The sequence below is a fragment of the Aquila chrysaetos genome, chromosome Z (assembly GCF_900496995.4).
Source record: "Aquila chrysaetos chrysaetos chromosome Z, bAquChr1.4, whole genome shotgun sequence".
NCBI lineage: Eukaryota > Metazoa > Chordata > Aves > Accipitriformes > Accipitridae > Aquila > Aquila chrysaetos.
In genome coordinates, this window is record NC_044030.1 from 76,798,357 (window position 1) to 76,824,258 (window position 25,902).

General features: G+C 43.3%; 1 protein-coding gene across 19 annotated transcripts in view; it reads right to left on the reverse strand.

Moving 5' to 3' along the window:
- Positions 1-25,902, reverse strand: part of UNC13B (unc-13 homolog B) — a 225,204-nt gene that overhangs the window by 175,922 nt on the left and 23,380 nt on the right. For all 19 annotated transcript variants that reach the window (XM_030003613.2, XM_030003611.2, XM_030003607.2 and 16 more), the window contains exons 2-6: positions 19,422-19,451; positions 17,191-17,290; positions 11,702-11,819; positions 10,566-10,689; positions 1,941-2,011 (exon numbers count right to left, since the gene is read on the reverse strand). In XM_030003613.2, coding sequence (XP_029859473.1) covers positions 1,941-2,011; positions 10,566-10,689; positions 11,702-11,819; positions 17,191-17,290; positions 19,422-19,451 — 443 coding nt within the window. The remainder of the gene's footprint in view (positions 1-1,940; positions 2,012-10,565; positions 10,690-11,701; positions 11,820-17,190; positions 17,291-19,421; positions 19,452-25,902) is intronic.

Genomic DNA, 25,902 nt, shown 5'->3' on the forward strand with positions numbered 1-25,902 from the left:
ATTCTTTTTAAGGCATCAGCAGTCCCAAAAAGAAAACTGAGTATTAAGTGTTCATGAGAAAAGAGACTGGAAAGCTGTATGAACTCCAAATGAAACTGCTTCTTGAATACTGCTGTGCAACTTTAGTCTGCTCATCCATTGTCTCAGAGATAGCTGAGCTTAGTGCACAGAAAAGAAGATAAAGGCATAGAGTTGTTCTGTACTAAATACCACTATGCAGACTAGGACTCTGCAGCCCAGAAGCCATGCAAAAAAGTGAGGTCTGTAAAGCTGAGTGGCACAGAGTAGATGAATGAGGATCAGTCATTCAATTTCTCCAAATAAACCTGCCTCCAGCTGGTTTCACAACATAGGGTTTGTTTGCTCAGAGCAAATAAGATATTTCTTCAGGCAATGCACAGTTAAGGTGCTGAATTCCTTTGCTACAACATAACTAACCTGGGTGCGTTCAAAAGGCAACTGACATCCACAGAAGAAAAAAATCCATTGAGTGTTGTTAAACACAAAGATACTACCTCTGGCTCTGGAAGTTCCTGAGCTACAAGTCGCTGCAAATTAGGGAAATATGCAAAGAAGATATGATCCCCACTCTGGGTCACTGTCAGACAAGGGACAAGATAAACCTTAGGTCAGGCCCTGCACAGGTGTTCTTACATTTTTTCATTTTCTCTCTCGTGACAGGGAACATCCACAATAATTTGATATCACTAGGTCACAAATACAGAGGCATGATTTTGTTACTAGTATTTGATGAAAGCATGCACTTAGCATACAGACGGATGGCGCTCCAGGGAAAGGGGAGTCTCACAAAGCTCAGGATACCTTTCAGCAAGTACCAGTTCAGTGAAGCACTAGAGGGCACCTATGCTGCACTGAAGTACCTAGCACGGACTGCTGCTACAGTCCACAGGAGCAGGGAGGCACCACAGCAGTATCAATGACAGGTCAAATCACAGACTGAGCTTTTCATCAACTCCAAGAGGTTCTCAAACTTCTAGGAAGGCAGGAGAGATTACCCTCAAGCAGTTATGTTTTTATCCACCCAAATATTGGTCTGTCCTCAGTCAAAAAGAAAACCCACCTTATTTTTCTTCATCTGCACAGTAAACTGAATGACTCGCATAAGGTGCAGAAAAGAATAGCTGGAGGATCCCAGAACAAAAACTTCCTAAAGTCACTGGCAGAAAATTTTGCAAGTTATCTTGCTACAGAAAGAGATCTGTCAAGAGTTTAAGAAAGCACCATGTTCCTACCCAAGGATGTTGGCATTGACATGTGAGTGTTTGGGGTTTTGTTAAATGCTAAACTTCTGGTACAGGCATTCATATGTCAAATCTTATTTTGCAAACAGTATGAACTGTAAAGAAATGTTTTAATCATGTAACAGTCTCTCTTAAAAAGAAATTGTAACTTTTACTTTACAGCTGTTTAGCCAAGTACACACTAGAAAAAACAGGAAACCAAAGCCATAGATAGCAGGTATTATAATACAAAATCCATATAAACTGAGCCATTAACAACTGGGTTAGGGTAAAGCTAACAGCTCCAATACTCCTCAGACCCAAGAAATCTTGTATCTTCCTTTGCCTCCTGCCCAGAAATAGCCAACTGCAAAAATGTCCTTTTTAACTTGATTTCACAAATGAAGAGAACCTACCAGAGCTTGTCAAAAACAGTTTCACTCTCTTCTGAGGTAAAGCATGGTATTACCTTTCCTTTGAGTGTATGTGCATCAGCAAAACAGTTCTCTCTATTCAAGCATTTTCAGCACATGAAAACACTAACAGTACACTTGAGAAAACAGTTCTGTAAACAGTTCACAGAAGACTTGTAACTGATGAATATTTGGGAGTTACCTTAATCATAAGGATCCAATACAAAGAATAAAAGCAAGTTATGAGGCATTCAGGGCTACATTCATTTTTAATTTAGATATTTACCTCATCATCTCCCAGTGAATTTATTTGTTCTAATTTTCTGGTCCAGTATCTGGCCTCTTCTTCAGGGATATCTATACCAAAAGAATAAGTCACACCATCTTATTAACCAGGCAAATTTGCATTTATCACCAGTAGTATTAAAACAGGGAGGGTATTCCAAGATCCCACCACAAAAAACACACACGTAATTTTGAAGTAATAGGACTGTCTTATGTTAGCACTTGGAAAATAAACACTGTAAATAGTAACACAGTTTGAGGGCTTACATTGCTTTCGTGTATAAAGCTGATTAACCAAATGCACATTGCACAAAGGTACGAAAGAGTAAGACAGACTGGTTCAGATTTAATTCAAGTATTAGTTTTATGAAGAGCCATTTCACAATGATATTAATACACTTACTATATACTTGATAACACATAGCAAGATCAAGAGCCTCTTCTGGAGGCTTTTATAACCTCAATAGAACATGGGCTCCTTTTGAATAGCACATCTTTCTTACATACCTGCTGTAACACAAATTAAGTACCAAAAAAGAAATAGTCTCTTGTTTTCCATTGCAGGCAATAAGCCAAATCTTTTGAGGTAATGAACAGTGTTATAGGCAGTTATATTCACATGAAAGCACATTCCTATTTTTACACCACACTGCAACTTCATTGTGAAATGAATCACAACAACCCTTTTACCTTCTAGAAGATTTACCAAGTTGATGACTCTCAGCAAGTAGCAAGCATTATCACCTTTATTTTGGTAACTATTTTCTATTTCACACTTTGAAGTAATATTGTGCCCTAATGGTTTCAAGGGAACAGACTTCTGCCACTCAAAATTTCATCTCTCAAAGTGCTCCCTTGGAGGTGCGGACGAACTGCTGTGGAAAGTTTAACGCAAGGCAAGTTAGGTACAAACTGTGTTTAAGGAATAGAGCAAGAGGTGCACAGCACCAAGGGAAATAACCCACTGAAACAAAAAGCATCAGTCAGGCTCTCAATCCAGGAGAATTAGGTAAATTATTTAGGGATGGAGGAGTGTAAAATCATTGAAAAGAGGGAAAAAAAGGGGGTTGGGGGTGGGTGGGGTTAGCCACTCAACATCCCCCTGACAGTAATGACTTCTGAAATTCGGCTATTCATGGCCCAAAACTGCACCAATGCAGAAACTTCAGAGCTCACACAGGAAGGAAGTGGAGGGACCGCTCCAGCTAGACACCACCAACCCTGCAAGCTGACAAATGAGGATGAGTATAATACCAGTTCAGGTAGTTTTCCCACCTCTTGTAACTCTTTACACTCTCAGGTGCCTCATCAGGAGCCAAGAAGTTTACATCTAACAAGTTTGTTTTCCTGCAGTGAACTGTACCTCCTGAACACAGTCACAATGATATCCTAAGCTATGTGTTTGCAGGAATGGGATAAGTAGGCTGGGATGGTCTCCTGATGAAAAGGTGGCTCTAAAAGTTACATCCACTCTCACTCCTGAGAGAATCAAGAACAAGATTTATTGGCAGGTGAGCATTCCATCAGCACCTACGATGCTTTCAGAAAGGACCAAGTATTGCTTTCCTCTTATACTTAAAGGGGTTATCTTTCCTACATGTGTCCTCTCTCAGCCACACAAACCATCATCTTACGAAGCCAGTAACCCCAAAACTTCTGGAGATGTGGCCAGTGTACTAGAACATGAACCACTTTCAACAAGAACAAGGAACATGCCAGATTTAGTGGAATTTGAAGTTTCAGAACTAGGTATTTCTGTGGACTATGAATTAATGTCTACACCTTTGTAAGAAACACCACTGTATTTTTATGTAACTAGTCTCACCCAGACAAGGGAGATAAAACAGGCCCTACTTGAGAAAGTTTTAGGGAACTGGAAAATTAGTACCTGGCTCTAGAAAAACCGCATTAAGTAGAAAAAAGACAACCTATTTCTCCTTGCTTGAAGGGAAACCAAAGTCATTTATTTTAACCATAATACACAGAGTTAGTTGCTCTTTCTGATGTACAGCACATTGCTTTGTTGTAATATGCTATTAGAAAACAAGGTGAGAGAAACATAAGAGGGTTTTCCACAACTACAAGAGTTGAAAAACATACATGCTTTTGATCATCAGGACTGTGGATCACAGCTGCACAGATTTATTAGATAAGCTCTGCACAAATTAGGGATGGCATTCAAAGGAAATCTGGACAGAACTGACCTAGAAAGAAGACATCGATTAACTGAAGGGCTATCAGCATACAACCTGATGAGATTTAGGAGGACAAACTCCAAGAAGGACCTGAAGCAATCCAAATGTTAAAGCCAAGCCTATGGAATTTTGTCTTTGAAAGCCACCACTTCTCTAAAAGATGAAGAAAAACTCATGAACTGAGGACTAAAGTTGGAGTCAAAACAACTCAACTCCGGAACCTGAAATCAAAACCGAAGAGATCTAGGAGCAATGAAGCAATGGACTACCATTAACACTGCAGAAACTGCAGTTGTCTCAGGATAGGCTTCAATGCTTTCCCATAGACAATGGTTTAGTGGCATGCCCAGGCATCAAGAAGCACCATGTGTCTCTTGGATCTGTTGTTTCTATCTTGTATCCAAGGTGCCCATTTCATAAACAGATTTTTAGTGCAGGATTGCTGCTATTCTACTGAAACAGCTTCTTATGGAAGTCAGACATAAAAATCTGCTACTGTCCAGATACTGGCTGCTTTACGGACATCTTCTTGGTCTTAGAGAAACTCTTGTCATGAATACTAACAACAGTGCAGTTATTGCACAGCAAACCTCAAACAAGGACCAACTGACCTACAAACTTGAATGAAGTTACCTGCTCAGAAGAAATGCTCAATGAGACAGAATTCTTTATTTTTTGAGGAAGCAGTTTATAACTATTTTTTAGTTTCATCATCCATTTGTCTCACCTCAGTCAGCTGTTTTGTTGAAGCTGGTTCTTTGGAATGCAGAGGATGGAAATCCCTAGTGCAGAGATCACAGAATGACTGCTTGCAAGGCGACGTCCACTGGCCAGCTCCTACATCACTGCTCAGCTTTGATTACAAGTGCAAGTTACTCCGCTACATTAACTTTTGCTTACAAGATAAAAAGATGAACTAGTCCAAACAGAGGCCATCTGATGCCAGCTCAGGACTCCGCTGACATCATGCTTGGTAAACAAGAGGAGCAAGGCCATATGTCAGTGAAACAAAACTGCTGAACAAGGACAGAGAGGAGATGGGCAGATATGTTCGCTACCTTTTGGGGATGCTTAATTTGATACCAACAGGGAAATGTTGCAAGCTTTACTGTCCTTGCTCCTACTGCCATCTTCAGCTGGAAGCTGAACCCCCTGTCTTCTCTGGGCTCCTGGTGTCAAGGAGCAGAGAAGTCTGGCTACTGCCTAAGGGAGGGGAGGCAAAGGAGATCACATGGCTGGCAGGGCAGCGGACTTGCCAGCCAGTGCCCCAGACTACAGCACCTGAGCAAGGTGAGCAGGGTAGGCCCAGAGATTATGGCCAAGTTCAATCAGGAACCCAGATCGGCAGGCAGGTCCATGGTGACAAGGCAGATCTGAGGTCAAGCCAGGAAGTCAGGCCACATCTGGGCCCAGATCTATGGGGTGCATAAGCAGGCACAGACATGGCTATGGCTGAGGTGGGGGATCAGCAACTCCCACAGCATCACTCAGGAGTGAAGGCTCAGAGCTGAGCTGAAGTGGGACTTCTGGCCCATGAGCAGGGGATGTGGGTGGAGGTCCCAGGTGAGGCTGCTCAAAGCAATTAAGACTTATCAGTGCACCCAGGGCCCTAACACCCTAATACACTGCACCACCACAGAAATGGGGACACAGCAGTACAGTGATTTATCAGACTGAGGAAGGAATTAGAGGAGAATTTGCTGCACCTGTACAGACCACTTCACTCACAGTTAGACTCCCTCATGTACCTAAACATGACAGTATTCCCACTTAGAGATCTCTAGCTCGGCAATAACCAGGAGTTTCAGCCCTAAAGCTTTCTTGCTCTACTCCTTGCACATCACCTTGTGCCACCTGAGTTTTTCCCAGGTAGCAGGTCCTGGGCTGGGGCATACCCCAGGTTGGCATGAGTGAGAACAAGTGCTGGAAGTAAAAGTGATGCCCTCCCTCTCCCCCCTTTCCTACAAGCCTTCACCTGGCTTCCTCTCTTCCCAGCCCCAATTTCTTCCCTTTCCAGAGGTATGGGAATCTTCAGAAGTTCTCACTGAAATAACTTTGCAGAGCTGAGCATTTCTCTTTCTGTACAGTTCCCAAGACAATAAAACAACAAAGCACATTTACTCCACCTGATGGCTGAATGCAGATCAGCATGCTCCCAGCCTGGGAGTGGTAAGAACACTAAAAGCATTTTCACTCCAATTATCTACTAGAAACAGCCTGGCACAGACCCAAACCACTCTAGTTTGGGAGCCAAAAGCGTTTCTGAGTACTCCATCCTGTGAGGGACTTGCACATAGCCATGGCACTTCTAAAAAAGGGGGACAGAGTAAAATTGCTTTTAAACAGCACAATTTTACACTTGAAAAGCAGCATCTTGTGAAGTCTGTGCCAGCACACATTCACTACATCAAGACAATAATAGCAAGACTGTCTTCTCCCTACCAGCAAATTTTCTAAACCAACCAAGAAGAAAAAGCTGTCTCCCTTCCTTGACATGTCTGTCTTTTTCCTGAGAAGAAACAGATGATCAGTGGAGAAAGCTGCTCCAGCCTGTCTTCACTAACAACCACTTCCTCCCATCAAGAAGGCAGTTTATTGCCATTTTTAAAAGACTACCAAGCATAAAAATGCTTTGCACCCTAGGGGTTAATACCAGCTCTCACTAACACTTCATATTTCAAATGCTCACACTTTGCTGCACTTTCATGGAAGAGGATTTTCAGTCATTCTGCTTCTGCAAGATTGAACATTTAAGGACATAGGACTGGCAGAGAACATTAGATGACAGTCTAGTCCCCAGCACCGCAGTCTGTCACACACACATGCTCACCACAGAAGGGCCCACAGATCTGGTCTCTCTCCTATACATCACAAGGTAATGTCACACTAACACCACTACTGAAACACAACGCAAGAGCTGCATCTGGAATGTGCAATGCGATACATGGAGGATATATCAAGGCCACCATAGATATTCTTTGTCCCATTAGAAATTTGGGCATTAACAAAATTTAACTCCTGGATGACCTCAGGAAGGGTTATTTTATATCACCAGGAGCAGAGACTACAACTTTCACCAGCCTTTCGTAGGAAATGATTGCTTCCCAACTCCAAGCGTGGTAAACACTTATAACCAACTTCAGATGAAAAAACAAAACCAAAAAACCCAAAGTTGTCTGCATCATGTACTACTACTAGTACCGTCAGCACATTCTGTATTTATTTCAGCTTTAGCTGTTGCCAGTCTCCAGAGTACCAGGAAAAGACATACCAAGGAGGAAGAATCTTGAACATATCAGGTGGAAGCAGAAGCAGCAAACTAATCCAGGATAAATACAGTGCAAACAACAAAACCCGTTTCTAAACCTCTTTGCATATACAATCATGTTTTACACCAAGGACTGCAGCTTTTCTGGCTTTCAAATTCATTTATTCTCTTTTACAATCCCTTAAAAACTTCTCAAGCTCCATCTAAATATAATGAAACATTTTATATACACAGACTGAATAACCTGGGGTACTGCATCCATGTGCAACATCTAACCTAAATGAAACAGAGCAGCCAGAAGTGATAGAAAAAGCACAGAAGCACAGCCAAACAGAAGAACACACTATTTTTTTAAAGCTGCTATCCCAGACAGCTGTATTTTACCAGATTTGGAAAGTAGCACAAGCTGTACATGTACACACATATCGCTCTGGTTCTTGTGTATCTACAATAGCCAGGAGATCTTCACCTGGGAAAAAAAACATGATACACAGTGTTCCTAAGTATCACTCCAAACATGCTGTTATTAAAACATTACCTCTACAGCAACAGAGCTGCTGACTTAAGAACTTCCACAGCAGATCAGTGATGCATTTAGTTCTCTGTGTAGGTTTAAAGCAGCAGTTCCCAGCTCATATGACAACACAGTCTTAACATATGGGGCACTAAAAGTCCATACTGCTACCTTCCACTTAAAGGGAAACTGACCTGCAAATCCATCAGGAGAGATACAGAGGCAGTGATGTGAGCTGAGCTACCTCCATGCATCCCTCCAAGTCTCAGTGTACTGCAAGGGCAGGGAGACAGAGCCTAACCCATCTTGCAGGGTCCTTCTCTATCCTAGAGTTGATGGCAGGAGATGTTCAGGCATGGTGTGAAGGGAAGCACCACTGGAGAAGGTGATATAGGTGGATGATATCTCTAAAGGAATATCTCACACTCTTGGTGCCTACCACTTTCCAGCTTGCTTCTGACCTCACCATGGCAGGACAGACTGAAAATGGAGAAGATCCAAGAAAAACTGCAGCACTCTTCAAGTGAAAAGCAGCAGGAGCCTTGAAAGAACTAACTAATGCACCCATTTCTTCCTAGACATTATGAAACACTGGACAGGCAGACAACTTTTCACACTCTAAAATAAAAACCCTTCAATACAGCAGTGTGGAGTTCCTGCTATTTCAGTATTGGCATAGCAAGAAAAGGAATAAGTAATAGATATGATTTAAATGATTAATTGTGTTAAAAACAGAAGAGTCACAATAAACTTGTTATTTACTTTATTTTTTCAGTTTTCTGCATGAAATCCTACTTCTTAGAACTCTATGTTCTATAGAACATCATACATTTTTAAATAGTAGTTAAAAAAAAACAAAACAAACAAACAAACAGAGAGTCCTGTGTTTTGAGTATAGCAGTAGGGAGAAAACACACTATTACATGAAATATTTTTTTATTTTTTAAATCCAGATGCTCTAACACATAATGTTTTACAGGGATTCTGTTTTCCTATACATGAAAAAAAAAAAAAAAAAAAAAAAAAAAATCACAAACTGCAATACAGTCCAAAACTTGAATTGCAGAAGAAAACAAATTCTCTTTTGGATACTCTCTGAATACATAGGGAGACATCAGAACTTCATTTTCTTTTAAAGCAGAGACAGTTTACAAGCAACTGTGTCAGAATGAACTTAGATAAGAAGGTAGCAGCTACAAGCCTTGCCTTCAGCTACGTGTGCTATGTTCTCTCCCTCCCAGAAGCTTAAACACCTACCCCAAAGAACCAATGTTTCACCTCAGAAGGAAAGCAAGTTGTTCCTCTTCCTATGTAACAAGCAATTTCAGTAATAAACTTCCCACTGACAGGGTGACAGCAGCAGTGAATCACCAGGACATTTTCATGAGGAAGAAGGATGGCTCCAGGCCAACATTAGACAGCTTAGTTGTCAAGACAGCTGAGAGGTCAGATACCTTTTTCCTTTTCCCTTTCTACACTGGACTGTAGTTAAAGAGCAGTGCCTATTACATCTATAAAACACTGCACTCAGCCTGAATTGCACCATCCAGTGGACTGTGCACTCAAAATAGTACACTCAGAGCACAACATACTGTTAGTAGTGACTGTAGTGCTGCAGGGCCAAAGACTGCATCCTCCCTTGCACCCAGAAAGGGGGTATAAAACTAATAGATGACCTAACTTTTTTCCACAACAGATGGCCAGTCCTGACAGTTGCTGGCCAAATGCCAATGGGTGTACAAATGCTCCACCAGTGCTTAGGGCATGATACAAATTGCTCACACTGCCAGGGGCTCAGCAGCATAAAACAAGGAACAGGCAGAGGGGGAGAAATGAGCCTTGCAATGACAGACAACTATGAAACACTTCAATGCCAGATGCAGAAAAAAAAAAATACGATGAGCCACAAAAACATCATCTCTGTTCTTGGTCCCAAGAGTCAGCTAAGAACTGGAAAGAGAAGCTACGTAAGCCTTGGATGCATTCTGGCTAAGGCCTTACTTTTGGGGTTTCTTTATTTGTTTTGGGGGGTTTTTTTTGGTTGGTTGGTTCGGGTTTTTTTAGTAAAATAAAATAAAATAAAAAAATCACAATGTTATTTGACATGGGTTTGCTCAATTAGCTACTTTTCCACATTCTTTTCAACCACAAGTAATTGCCAGAAAGGCAGTTCTTATAGCACCAAGTTATTTATATACTCTGCTAATGATAATGTTCAGGAGCACTGAGCACTAATGTTTCACTAAGTGAACCACTCACTTCTAACAGGGTTTAAGTGTACCTACCACAGAACAGCTCTAACAACGCACTTGATGTCTTGTAGAGCCATATTTGACTAGATACAAAGAAGTGAATGTTCCCTGCTCAGGAACAAAATGTCTGACTGCACAATCCTGAAATAGTATTAATAGTTTCTTAAACCGCTGCTAGTCTAAACATTCCAGCATTCAGAGATCTTCAAATCTTTCCCATTTATTCTGATCTTGTCAGAAAGAAGCCAAACAAGAACTGAACACCAGCAATTTGATCTGCACTGAACTATTTTAACTGAACTGAGAATGAGCACAACTTGATTATAAAACACAAGTTGCTCCCAAACACTTTCTCTTCATTGTCAGCACCCTGTGTAAGCTATTGAAATGCACTCACCAAAAGGTAATTCAAATCTTGTGTCCAGCAAAATTTTATGAGGAGTCGGGTTTTTGGTTCCACAGATTTCATCATGTTTCATTACAACTTCTGCCTCCAGCGTAGACCACTCCCCAGGACCTTCCTGTGAATCACAAGACACAGGTGAAATTTCAGGTCTGGCAGGTCCTTATGCAGCAACTCTCACACCTTTGCTAAGATAAAAGACTCTGGGAAGAGCCTTACAGTTTTATCAAGGCCTGGTACCCAATTTTAACATGAAATGACATCCATTCAGCACATGCTGGCAGGTTTTCTTCCAAATCTCAAAGGCCTTTAACACAACAAGCAGCAAACACCTCCCAGGAGAACTACTGCCTTCTCAGTGGAACTGCAAAGCTAAGTCCTCAAAGGCAGGCACCAAGGAGTGCCTGGACAGCCAGAGGAAATGAGCACCAGCTAGACCTTATGGCCCTGCTGCTGGGCATCGCCACTCTTTTCCTTTTATGGAAAATACACGCTCTCTCTCCCTGCTCAAATTCAATAATCTTTTAAATAAACACCCTGAAATTTGAGGTAAAAAACCAGACATGTCTTGCTTAGCTGCAAGAACCGCCCAATTCAGAAGTTAGGGCAGTAACAGACATTGGTGCAACCCATTTCCTGCTTCTTTCAATTCATATTAGCACCACTTGACACCCCCTAACACTGCAACCAGAAGCTTTAAGAAGATGATGTAGACATGCTCTGGGCCCACCTCAAAGGCCAGCTTGTCTATTACCCAAGCACCCTCTGTCTTTAGCAGGAACTCAAAGAAATTTGAGCACCAGACTAAGCAGTCAGTCCTTAAGATTTCAGACACTTGTCAATTATATGTGTTCCTTAACAGATTAAGTCCTGGTTTTTGAGTCCATGTGAGTGAAGTAAGACCGAAGACCCCTACTTCAGCTCAGTTTTGGTCTCACTATTGGCAGCCTCCTTCAAAAAGAAAAACAACAATGTGATGCCAACAGCCGCCTCCCCTCACCCAGCCTTCCTGACTTTGCAAGTGTAAATTTTGCTGAGGAGCACAGTCCCGGGCTGCACCAGGCCAGATTTGTAACTCGTTAACTATCAACATTAAAGCTGTCAAAATAAAGCTTTTGTGTCAGTTTAACCTCATCAGATTGGTGAATGGCCTTCAGAGCAATCCACACGGTCCCAACCAGGGTGTCCCAGATCAGTCCTTTGTTCCATACTTCAACAATTAGGCCCAGGTCCAGCCGACTGATCTCACTGCAAGAAAAGAAAAGGCAGTACAGGTGAGAAAAAAACAGAATACAGTCTAATCCTGCTTTAGGTTCTGCATTACCATGATGATTATACCAGTGAACTTTTTCCACACAGCTGTGTCAAGCTACAGAGAGCTTCTGGAAGTGTGTGGTCAAGGTGGCTCATACTCACAGGGAACACTAGTTTCTAATGACTGATTTATCGCAGTTTAACACTAACTACACAAAGATTGAAAACTAAAACCCTGAACTATGTCATGCATGGACTGCCAGTTAGAAACTTGTCTCTGCAGCTATGTACACAGGAGTAGGAACTGTATCTTGGGCCAAAACCTAGAGGCGAGCTGTTCTTTGTCATCAGGCACCCCATTTCTAACAAAGTAGGTGTCTCCTTGCTCTTGGCAGCACAGAAACACAAGCGTACTTTGGCAGGTCCAAACATGCCAATACTTACCTATGAATGGAGCTGCCGCATGCCAAAAGTAACAGTCCCAAAACCAGCATAGCTGCATCAGCAGCACTACCTATTGCTCAGGGCTGCGTTGCACCACTTCTGCTCCAGCACTAGCTTCTTCCTCTGCATGACACTGCAAGGCTTTGAGCCATGCGAATCTCTGGCAGCAAGCGGCAATACAGCCACATGACCACTGAGTGCCAAGTTCTTGAAAATACTTATCTGAAGGCTTTCATTAACATCTTTCCTCTCAGTAAGGCACAGATGAATCTCAAATTCCCTTCTTCCCAATGCTTCATAGTACTTATTCCTCCCTCTTCTGTGCTGCTTTATAACATGCCTACTTAGGAACAGCATAAGACACACACAGCCTGAATGCTGGTAAAAACAATGAAGTAGAGAAGAATCCTGAGCTGACTGTTGGTATGCAACTGTCTCACACTTATCATGAAGAAAGGCTATTGTTCCTACTTCTCTGAGCTTGGGACTTCCCTTTAGTGCAACCGCTAATCCCCAAAGGTAGGTATCTTGGACACACAGTACTGCTGCCTGCTGTCCTTCTGTCCAAATGCATCCACATTAAGTTTATCAAGGGAATTTAAAAGCATATCAGTCACTAATTTCTATAGACTGCCATCATGGCCAAAAAAAAGAAGTGCTGCAAATCCCAGCACCTATTTGAGCTTTGCCCCAGAGAATTCTTACAACTTTAAAAGATAATATCATGCCTACAAGGTTCAAGACAAACCCTGCAACTACAGCAAAGCACTTTAATATCTATTTTAAACCCAAGTGCTTCTGCTCTTGTTTAAGACACAGGAATTGAGGTCAGGAGTGTCCAGTACTTGGGTGACTCAGCATACATTGTTCAAAATCAAGCTATTACATAGGCCTATTATGAGTTTACCACTAGCATCTTGAAATCAAGTCTCCAGCTCCCTCTGTTTGGATATACCTACTCAATATGGCCAAACTAACAACTAGTCACCTGCACCATCACTGCTGTGCCCTCCTATTGCTTGCCTCTTGGAAGATGATATTTATCTGACTGCACAAACTTGCAATAAAAACAGAAACAACTGATTTTTTGCTGGTTGGACTAATGTGAGGCCAGGAAGGGAAGGGAAGGAAGAAATACTCTATTTCAGGCACACTGTAAAACCCCGTTCTTTGGTTCAACAGACATTGACAGAGCAAGACATTGATCATAAGACACCCAATGGGCTTCTGTACAGAACTCCACAGGACAGGTCACCAGATAAGAATAAAAAATAAAAAGATTTTCAGTACAGTGGCTTTGATTGCCTCTGTGTCTCCCTTTCTCCACCTTCTGGTTAGAAGCAGAATAGCTTCAAAGAACAAAAGCAGAGATTGGGATTTGGTGTCCCTCCCTTTCCACATGCACATAGAATTTAAATGAAAGACATTTCTAACAACTTCAACACCGATTTAATCATCATGTTCTAAACATCAGTTTGCACTTTCACTCAAGAGGTGCTTGCTGCAAATATGCAGTCCTTTTAAAGCTGCCTCAAAATTAGAAGATGTCCCCAAAGAATACATTAAAGTGTTTTACTCGTCTGGTAAATAAGCAAATCTCAAACAACCTCAGAGTCCCAAATTCTGAAGTGTTATGTTTCACAAGGAGTTTGGAAGCAAAAACAACAAACACAGACAGAAAACCTTTTCTTGGTTGTAGTCTGTTCTTCTACTATGCCTCATAAAAAAGATAAACACAAACACAGACAGTAAAAGCATCCTTCCCTCCAGGAAAAACTTCGGTGTTCAAAAGCCTTTTCCAACTCCAGAAAGAATAAGAGCAAACCAGTGAATAGTAGTATTGGAATATCACTGTTATTTCTCCTGGGACAACCTAATGTACACAGGATAGTGCAAAACAAGTTCCCTGCGGACACCAAGGTCAGTGAAGAAGGAGGGGGAGGAGATGCTCCAGGCGCCGGAGCAGAGATTCCCCTGCAGCCTGTGGGGAAGACCATGGTGAGGCAGGCTGTCCCCCTGCAGTCCATGGAGGTCCATGGTGGAGCAAATATCCACCTGCAGCCCGTGGAGGACCCCACGCCGGAGCAGGTGGGTTCCCGAAGGAGGCTGTGACCCCGTGGGAAGCCCGCGCTGGAGCAGGCTCCTGGCAGGACCTGCGGATCTGTGGAGAGAGGAGCCCACGGAGCAGGTTTTCTGGCAGGACTTGTGACCCTGTGGGGGACCCACACTGGAGCAGTGTGCTCCTGAAGGACTGCATGCCGTGGAAGGGACCCACACTGGAGCAGTTTGTGAAGAACTGCAGCCCGTGGGAAGGACCCACGTTGGAGAAGTTCTTGGAGGACTGTCTCCCATGGGTGGGACCCCACACTGGAGCAGGGAAGAGTGTGATGAGTCCTCCCCCTGAGGAGGATGAAGCGGCAGAAAACAACGTGTGATGAACTGACCGTAAACCCCATCCCCGTCCCCCTGTGCCGCTGGGGGGGTTGGTAGAGAAGCCGGGAGTGAAGTTGTGCCCGGGAAGAAGGGAGGGGTGGAGGGAAGGTGTTCTAAGATTCGGTTTTCTTTCTCATTACCCTACTCTGGTTGATTTGTAATAAAGTGAGTTAATTTTCCCCAAGTTGAGTCTGTTTTGCCCGTGACGGTAATTGGTGAGTGATCTCTCCCTGTCCTTATCTCGACCCACAAGCTCTTTGTTATATTTTCTCTCCCCTGTCCAGTTGAGGAGGGGGAGTGATAGAGCGGCTTTGGTGGGCACCTGGCAACCAGCCAGGGTCAACCCATCACACCCTGCCACGTGTAATATTTTTGTTATAAAAAAGCATCAGAACAACTGTGCTGTTGCCTGGCTAAAGCACTGACGATAATGGTGAGGTAGTTCAGCTAATATTCTGCTTTCATATCCCCTAGCAACTAATTACGGAGCGACACAGTGACCTTACAGCATGCTAGCTAAGCTCACAGCTGATATCGGACAGCAGTTCCAGGAGCTGTTTGAGAGGAAGGAGGAGGAGCAACTGTGAGAGCCATCGTCCAACACAAACAAGCACCATTCTTAACTGAGTGGTGAGCAGCCTCCTCTGTAGCTGGCCATGTTTAAAGCTAGTTCCTGTCCACAGGATCAGCACAAATCACAGGAAGAATGAGTTAGTAGTTTGGGTTTGGGCATGTGATTTGGCAGACAGGTACAATTCCCTGCCCCAACCTTACCCCAGTCCTGCATGGTTTACGTCAGTGATAACCACAGCCTCTGTCTGACCAGGAACTGCAGAGCTGAGAAGATGGTGGCATTCAGGAGCACACGTATTTCACCAGATGCCAAAGGATAGGCTCCAGACTGTCTGTGCAGAAGCACACACCTCATGTGCTGCTCCAAAAGCAGACTGCCACCAAACAAGGTAGATGGGAACACAGCTATGATAGCAACACTGCACTGACTCAGGTGAACTCCTCAATCAGAGGCAAAAGCTTTCCACTTTTGGCAGAGGAAAACCAACTGCTGCTGGATTGGGAAACATACTCACAAAATCCCATGTGGGTCTTCTGCTACAGATACTATGTAAACACCTCAGACCCACTCAAAAACAGCAGCACTAGCTTTGACTCCACAAGATGAACACAACATCACTCCCCCCACAACAGCAGTGTCCATGCCATGTTCAGAGAAAAGCACTTGGAGTCCAGGATTTAGTAAATTTAGTTCATTTTGCCTTACAAAGCTGTAGAAACAGAAGCAGATGCAATGTATCAATGAGTCATTCATCCACCAGAAAAAAAAAAAAAGAAAAAAAAAACAACAAAAAAAAAAACCCCAAAAAACATTCTAAAAGATACTGGGAAATCCCTGGCTATGTGTCAGGACTATGAGGACCAGAGCAAATCAGAAGTGCCAACTGCATCAGAAACCCTGGGAGAGCTGGAACTGGTTCTCCTGCTCATGGCAGGGCCTGGCAGCCCCTCGAGCTGCAGCAGGGGACCTGGAAAACACATTCATGGACACCAGGCCAATGGCAGAAAACATCAACACACAAAAGCAGCTCCCACACTGAGGTAACTGGGATCACCATGTCAAGGCCCTGAGTGTACTAACAACAGCCCTTAAGTGCCCTGATCAGCCTCACCAGTGGCCTCTATCCACACCCTCTTCCTATGGCCCAGGAGTTCCATTTAAGCTCAGCTATGGGCCTTCAGTCCTCGCCTAAGCTATGTTGTAGGTGTGCTTGTCTCCAGCTCAGATGCAGCTCTGCCTGTGCCTAGCCACGGACCCCATCAGTCCAGACCCAAACCACAGACTGACTTCCCAGCTCAGTCTCAGACTTGCCTCGTCACTATGGACCTGACTGGCAACTGCTGGGCTATGTCTGACCCCGATTACCATTACCAGACACAACCTGAGCCTGACTTGCTAACTCGCACTCCCAGCTTGACGTCCGACCTGCCTCATTACTACAAACTTGTCTGATGACCTGACCTCTCGGCAGACACTGGCCTGATCCTTCAGCCTGCCCAGCTTGTGCTGCTCAGGTACTGTGGGACTGGGTCCTATCTGGTGAGGATCTTGCCCTACCAGCCATCCTACCACACTGTGCTTCTGGCTCCCTGTCTCTGCAGGAGCAAGCCAGCCCTTGCTGCACCCTGACACACAGGTCTAAGAATAGGAATCCAGGCAACTTGGTACTGTTAAAGGACACAGGCTACTCCAGCCAGTGCACGGCACCAGCAGAGACAATCTCCCAATGCACATCTCATTCAGCACAGGTCAGTGTGTACAACAAAAAAGCACATGATTTAAGTTGTCACCACACTTCCGCATTTTACCTAAAGTACTCCAATTTATACAAAAAAATAGCAGCTCCATGTAACTGTCAGTGTTGTGGAAGGACTTGACCACAAGCACCTCATCACTGTGCAACACCATACTTACAACATGAAGTCCTGTTCCCAGCAGGGTTGGTCACCTCGCACGGCTACTGTCGTGCTCTTCACATTTTGCACTTTCAGGGTCACATATGTATTGAATTTATCTGGGGAATAAGAGGCAAGAAGTCATCCCCTTCAGTATACCCTTTCATCACATAAGTGCAGCATTTCAAAGTTTTCAGTCCATACATTGCATCCTGTATGCCCATATGGGAAGACAAAAAGCCCGTATGGGAAGACATCACTGGCTTAAGGAGCCAAACATTCAAGATGTTTTTAATCTACCATCAAATTTTCAATCACAGGTTTTTTTAGAAATTAATGCACAAACAAACAAAAAGAGGCAACTAAGCACTTGCAGTAACTCAGGGACGAAGAGTGTAAAATCCTGAAGAACACAGACACTTTGTGTGTAAGATGCTGTTACTGAAATGCAGAGGACAGTAAGAAAAGACAGTCTGAAGGAATAGGGCCCATCATGCAGACAATGCAGAGCAAAAAACAAACTTGCAAAACATACAAACAAGCAGTTGGGCTGATCGTACCATCTCTTCCCTTCTGACCCAACTGCTCTCCTAGTTCCAGCCTGGTTTTCTACCCATGAATCCACAAAGAACTTTACAGACCAGTCAGTGGCAGAAGGAAAACAGTGAGTTGTGCTAAATGTGCTAAAACTGATCTATATTGATTAAACCAGCTGACCTAGAAGAACCACATTACAATCACATTTTGACAAAACAAGTTTTGTTTAGATGTTTTGCTTTTTATTTTAAGTCTGAAGAAAAAGCCTGGAACAAGTTTTTTCCTAGTTGCTGCTACCTCTTTGCTAATAACACCAAAAGCAGCCAAGCACAGATACATACAAAGTTTAAATATCAGCATCTGAGAATGAACAAACTCCCTTTTAAGGGGAGTTACCACCTCAAACCTATCTTATCAGTTTCATCAAGCCTGCAAGAAGACATATGCTAAGTGGCTAGAAAGCAGTGTGCATATTTTAATACCTCAATGTTCTGCTGCATTTATTCCCAGCATAAGTTAAATCACAGGCCACTTTAATACTGCCAAAATTTGCAGGCATCATTGCTGCGGGCTACTATAGCATGTCCCAGCATCTAGCTTCAAATATCCTAACAGAAAGGGCGGAAAGGGAAACTACGTGATCCAGAAGCTCAGGAAGAAGTGGGAGTCACTGAAAGTCAGATTCCCTCATATCTACCTACATCACTTGCATCCTCCTGGGACATTGGGCTTGTCAGTGAAACCACACACTTCGGTTGAGTTAAACCTAGATAACAGGACAAATATTTTGCAGGCACGAGCAGGCTTATTGATTGGAGAAAGGATAAAGTACACACTATCTCCCTTCTAGTCTGGGCACTCAGCTTTCCTTCCCTGGAAATTCAAGGTTGGTGCACACACAGATCTTGACCGGACATGGAGTATGGACAAGGAGACCTGGGAAACTTTCTGCTATAACCTGAGGATGGTTGTATCAAAAGAATAAAGCTGAGCAAATAAGTCACGAATACAGCTGTGCAATTGCTTCAGATCAAAACACTTGAATAGGTGTTATTCCGGAAGCAAACTGTGTATTCTTTTGTAAACTGTACATCAAATTTCATTCAATAAATATATTTGCCTTCTAAGAGTTTCCTTGCTAGCTACTGAACCACAGTGAAATAGTTGCCTAGATTGTAAATTCTGGGTGTCACCAGCTGTTTGTTATTATTTTATTATGCAGACACAAAACCTAGCGGATGGGATTTCAGTCCCAAGCACAGCCGTTACAGACTGCCACAAAAGAGGATGAATCACTTCTGTGGTACCTTCCAGCAATCCCAACCAGGATCAAGGAGGCACTGAATCCAGACAGGCACACACCAGCTCTGCTCAGTGGACATTTTCAGATCCTGTTTTTAACAGGGACAGAGGAAGGGTGAGAGGAAAGGGCAGGGTGGGTGGGAATTGGTGACAGAAAGGGAACATCTTTCCTCACCCATCACCTGTTCAGGTCTGGTGAGCAGGTAGAGGTTTCTTAGCACTGTGACACCAGGTCACAGCACCAAGCTTTCTACTAACTCAGGCTGCCTGGATTCTCAGGGTAGCTTTTGTCACTCTTAAGGAGAACATGGAGGAGCCGAGAGGAGGTAAATGAAAACTGGAGGGAGCAGCATGAAGAGTGAGAGAGCAGGTGTCATCATTGCTGTGAACAAGCAGTAGAGCATGGCTTACCTGGTGGTCCTTGGAGTTTAGCTTTTTTTACTGTATAGAGAAAAAAAGGAAAAAAAAAAAAAAAAGAGGCTGTTAGTGTTTTTGTCTTGCTACAGTTTCATTTGAGTCAGAGTGTCACAGGGCATCACATTAATTGGACAACATCCCCAGTAGAGGCCTGATAGCTAGAAATCAGCACTCATTTTAACACTTTATCAGATCCAGAGACAAAACCTCTTCTGTACTGCATGTCATCTCTCTAAATCAGTGCATTTAAAAAATAATCGTAGGATTAACGTTTGGAAAGCAATGTGATATAGCTAATGCAAAGCAATTTCAAAATCAGTCCTTTGTAACCAGAAGTTACTGCTGCTTAGCAATACATCATTTCATACCACCTCGCTTACAAAGTTACAGACACTCTAGAAGAAATAAACATTTCTTTATAAACAAAGAATCTCTCTTAACAGTGCAGAGCAGACTTTCAACCACAACTTGAAAATAATCAAGCCTGAATAGTTGCTCTATAATATGACATCCGTAAAATCAAATTAACCCACTACGCCAAACAAGCAGCAGTCTAAACCCAAATGTCACTTTTCCAAGCTCTCTTCTGTTAATTTAATTCCAGGACAGTATTTATCAAAAACAATGGTTAAAACATAAAACAGCACTGACTCTTATCTCACCAGATGGAGAAGGTCCATGTCTACCTAGGGGACATTTTGTTTCCATTTCTCTTTTGCAAGTTCATATCCTCACTGGTATTGCTAAGTGTAAGCACTCAGAGAAGTCATCTCTAGGCTCCAGCTGGTTTTCCCAGTGGAAAACTAACACTAAGAAGAAAATATATTTAACAAGCTAGGAAGCAAGATACACCAGGGAGCAAAAAGATTTAAAAACTGGTGTAGTTAAGTTTCTGCCAAAAAACAGAGCACCCACCACTTACTAATGGCTCACAGAGTCTAACTTCCTAGATAAATGTTCTAGAAAGGAACATTCAAAAATAAAATAAAATAATGACCCTTGCACAGTTACATGCACAGAGCTGCAATGAAGTGTGATGCTGGACAACACCCTTGCTATTTGAGAAACTCTCCTTTGCAAGCATTTACAGTCCTGACAGATGCTTGCATGAAGGAAATGCTGTACCAGGCATAGTATGAGGCAGAAGCATCTCAAACAGAAGTTAGAAGAGCTGCAGCTTTTACCCAGACTGCCAGGCCTACAAGCCTTTGGGTCCAAAATAAACAGGTTTATTTTCTCCCAGGTTCAAGGCCTGAAGCATTCCTGATGCTAAATCTAATGGTGCAAGCAAAACATACAATGGTGGGGGCCAGTGTTCCTGCTGACTGAAGATGCAGATTCCTTTTTAATCTCCAAATCAGTCAGTCTGTTTAACCACTGAGAAACAGGCAGGGCAATCTACCCACTTTCCAGGTGCCTTTGGATACCACACAAAAGCAGGCACTTCATGAAATACTACTGCCTTGGAGTGGGCAGACACTAGCTTATCTCTGATCCTCCCCTCTCCCCGCCTTTGCAAGAGGAAGGAGACAAAGAAACAAGTGCATATGCTTCAGGGAAGGAAAAAAAGAGAAAGAGCGCAGGGGATTGCACAGTAAGCTCCAGCTGGTCTCTCTCCCTGTTCGTAACAAGCTCCACTGCTGTTAGCAGGGAAGCAGAGGCAACCCCAGTGTGGAAATTTGGTATTATTTGTCAAAAAAGCAGCCAGAGTGGCCCAATGGCTCCTAGACACAAAGACGAGACACTATCTCTGCAGCAAGCAATATGCAAACTAAGAGACAGGTGCTGTCTGTACATTATGGTCACAACCTCTAAATATTAACAAGTTCATTTGATGAAAGGCAGCAAACCCCACACTGCCTTGGCATGCTGAAAAGGGTGCCTGTGTGGGACCTCAGCAAGAGCTGTCCCAGGGCTCGCAGCAACAGGGATATCCTGGGGCAGCAGCGAGGCTAAATGAAGATCACAGGCCTGCTACGGACCCTTAAATGGAGTCTTATATCTTTAGTAACTACCAGGAATGAACCCCATACCTCTAGACAACCCACATATAATAAATTATACCTTTAGCTGCAGACGCGGGGCTTATAAATAAGAGCTGGATCACGAACATGGGAGTCTCATCTCAGCAGTAACTCTTTTGCTCTATCTGCAAGTTTACACAGCATGTCCAAAAAGTTCCCACAAAAAGCGACTTGGACATGTTTTTATTTTGTTAGCCCACTGGAAAGCACTTCCTACGGGGGTGTGAAAATCATTGCAAAGGTACAACTCTCACAGCATCTCAGGATCAGGACTGGCCGTAAGACCACAGCATTCCCCATACAACAGGGTGAGTGTCCAGGAGTTCAGAGCTGGAAAGAGCTGTTAGACACTGCCAAGACCCAGCCTGTTCATCAGCCCAGGGAATTCACGGGTCGGATGCAATGCACAGAACAGTATGCACCATGCCACTGCCGAAGGACCACAGCTTTGGAAAGGCACAATAAGGTTAGCTTCGCTAGGGAAACCTCTGTACCCACACCTGCTCCTCCTGCCTGGTTAGAGCTCCTCTATGCCCAGTGCTCAAGAAAGGACACAAAGGAGTAAGGAAGTTGTGAAGAAGCCTGACGCATTAGCAGTTAATTACCCACAGTGTTGCAACAAAGGCTGAAAACCCATTGCTACTCCAGGGGCAGGAGGGCAGCAGGCTGAAATCAAGCCATATGAAACAGTACCTTTTATGAAATAGCATCTGTATCACAAAACGAAACTATTCTCTAGAGCACTCAGCGAGACGAAGTTTTACAGATACAGTTGCTTCTGTGTTGCCACAAAGTAAAAACCTGAAGACAAAGTAAGTCAAAGGTCTAGATCAGAGATTTCCTGACTCACTCCCATTTATCCCACAGGCACTTCTGGGCTCTGGGGAAGACATATTTTTAAACTATTTGGGAACGTTGAATTCCATTCAGTTTCAAATGGCTTCTCTCAGCACACAGGCAGCACAAAGTCCAGCCATTCACATGCAAACATGGAACTACACTGAACTCTAATCCTACACCACTGCAACCCTGTATGAGAAGGACATCAGGGAGGGAACAAAAACAATAGAAAATTAGAAAGGAAAGAGACCTAGTGCTTTGCACTGCCATGTGCGAGCACTGCATTATACAGATGCACAGAGATGCACCTGCTCTCACTGTGCACACGTAGATTCATTTAATCACTAAAAAGAGACGGGCATATCAGAGACATAGCTATTGTACCTCAGTTCAAGGAGCTATTAGAAAGCAGATGGGTTGCACTGAAATAACCAGGTGTAAGTTAGAAAGACAGATACAAAAGCAACAAAAATTGATGTAAACATTCAATTCATCCAGAGATTTTTTTTTTTCTCTGGGAATCTCTCACCATTTTGGTGTTGCTCTAAATAAAGAGACAAGAAAAAAATTAAGTTGAAATCTTGCCTGCAACTTAAAAAAAAAAAAAAGCCACAACAGGATTCCAGATGCTGTACAGCTGTCATTTACAAAAGGCTGGAGAGCCAGACTCCTAAAGACTAGGAAAGGAAAATACAAGCCAGAGATTGCAAAAAAAGTCCAGAATCATTGTGGGAGAGTGGAAAAACAATAGCAGAACATATATCCGAGTATTCTTGAACTCAGTTCTACAGAGAAATTCTTGCTATCCACTTATTTTTCAATCAGTCTGAAGGATAATTTTTTTTCCTCACTAGGTGCCCCATACACCAGGCAGAGAATTAAAATTGAGCATGCCAAATTACTGCGAGGTTCAGACAACGCATTGCTCAAACCTCCTAAGCAGGAACACGCTTGTATTCAGTTACAGGGAACCTGGGTGTTCTGAACATCTGCAGATTCGAGATCACCTTTTACATTTGCTTGCAAATCAGAGGGATGCAGACGCGGGGAGTGCCTGAGCAGATGGCCAAAAGATTACATCTTAACTAAATCCAGCACATGACTTACGAGCTGGTCACTCAACACACTACAACAAAATCTACATCCTTACACAGAGGCCAATAAAGTGCCATGGAAGGGCTGTGGGAGAAATTAGAAGAATGAAAGGATGCAGTTTAACTAGTGCTTTTAAAAAGAAATGCAATGCTGGAAGCAGAGCATTCAAAATGCATTTTCATGATCAGCAATTTGACGGATAGCTGCTTCTTCCCTGTGAAACACAAATGCAACGTTAATGCGTTTTCCAGAGCACTCCAACTTCTACAATAACTGTCCCCATCTGAACAGCAGAATCGATAAATATTTCCATTTCACTCTGTGCTTTTCTCACCTTTCCCAGGTGCTCAGACTTCAGTGCACAGTGATACATAGCACTAGGTGCAAAGGTTGCTTAAGCAACAGAAGTAAGAGACTACAGCAAACAGCTCATACTACCCAAGACTAAGTCAACACACCAAAATCTCAGCCTGTGCACCTTGCAGCACACGCACAGAAGGGAGGGAAGTGCTGGCTAGGCAGTGCTCTAGCCCTTCAGGTCTGTTACATTTTCTGTAACTGAGCCTTTGTTAATGATTTTGCTGTCTGAACTCTGCATCAACAGCTATAGCCCATGTACTCATTGCAGAGCCAGGAACTCACCACCTCCTACTCACTTCTTGGGAGCTTTTTATAAAATCCATGAGAGTCTGGCAAGTGGTGCAAGACTGGCACATCTAACGAGGACTGTTCTGTCCCTGGGGATCCCACCCTGACACACGGACCTTTCCCTCCCCTGGATACCAAAACATTTTACATGCACAGCCCCTGCACAGCCTCACCTTCCACCTGAGGGAGAGGAACCCTTGTCTTTCCCACTACCCAAAAGGTGCTCCAGGCTGGAGGAAACAGAGGCCAGGCAGTGACCTCACCCGATTTGTTTCACACGATTCCTATAAAAGGCCCAGCAGCATCAGAGGTATGCTATTAAATGCAATTGCACAGGCCATAGCAGAACAACAGTACTGACTGTGCCATGAAACTCTTCTCATCCCTTCATAACTCTAAGAAAGAAAGAGTGGGATAAAACAGCAGTTTAATGGTTTTCCAAGTCTATTATGAAGATTCCACATGTCACAGCCACCTTGATATTCCCAGCCTGAGACAGGTCTAAAAGGTCTCATCCATCCAGAGATATATTATGTTCAGATGGAAAATATTTTCCTGAACTAGCTCAGAGGAAGGATGATTGCACAGGAGGCCCCAGGGACCTGGCGGCACTCAGCAGCACCTCGACAGCCTCTGCTGTAACTGCAGAGGGCCCAGAGCAGGGTCTGCTTGGGCTCCATCTTCTCACAGCACAGCCTGGTTGAGCTGGGGTGGTTATTGCAGCTGAGAGATTCCTTCAGCCTCAGGGGCCATTGAGAGACAAGAGATTTAAGTCACATTTATTACTTTATACTTTGTTTTTCTGCCAGGGGAAACAAACCACTGGTTTACATAGAAACACTGTTCCACTCAAGCAGGGAAGAGAACACTTTATGCCCCAGTGTATTCCCTTTGAGAAGGATGTGATGGAAGCACAGTGGGGACCTTCATGTACCAACAGACATAAAAGCTGAGACCACATTCACAGTAAACGGAGGATAACATTTTGTTACTGCTTGATGTGAATGGAGGGCCGGGCTGACCAGAGAACTGCTCTGCTGCCAGAAGGAAGAAGAGCGACTGCAAAATGCCACTTTGCTTGGTAACTGGCAGAGAGTAGGAACATAGTGAAGATTTCCATCAGTACCTGAAGAACTAAGGTTGCATCTAAGGGCAGAATTTTTCTGACTTAGTATCTGAAACAGTCCTTCACCTGTTTGACATCACCTGTTTGACAAAGACAACTGTGGAAGAATCCAGATAGCCTCAACAGCAAGCCCAGTACTACTAAATATACCTCAACTGAACCAAGCGATCGATCTGCTTTAATAAGTAGCCCAGAATAAATGGAATGGACACAATAAGAGTTTATTAATTTTTAATAGTTCATCAAAATGAAAAAAAAAAAAAAACACAAACACTTTTACATTGCAGTTCCCGTTCATGTAGCAAAGAGCTTTTTTCAATCTGACCACTCTAAATGCCCACAGGATAACTTGACTTACTTTTCTCAAGGCCTTGGCAACCACATCAAACAAAGGGAAGGCAGGCTTTCTTCAGCAACCAACCACATCTAAAAAGCAACAACTATCACTCCTGGATTCTTCTCAGGAAGGAGGGGGGAACAAAAACCACAAAACCAAAACAAAACAAAAAAAAGAGATTCTACTCTCTTGCCTGTGGTAGCAAATTGATCTACCATTTTGCCAGATGTCTTGAGAATGAATTAGAATCTCTCCTAATTCACATGAATTAGCATCTTCCTGCTCAGACAACCTGCAAATTCATTACCCTGTCCAGAGACACACAAAGCTATTAAGTTTATCTGATTTACAATACAATGTCCAACAATCAGCTTTCTACCAGTCACTCCACCCTTTCTGCCCACT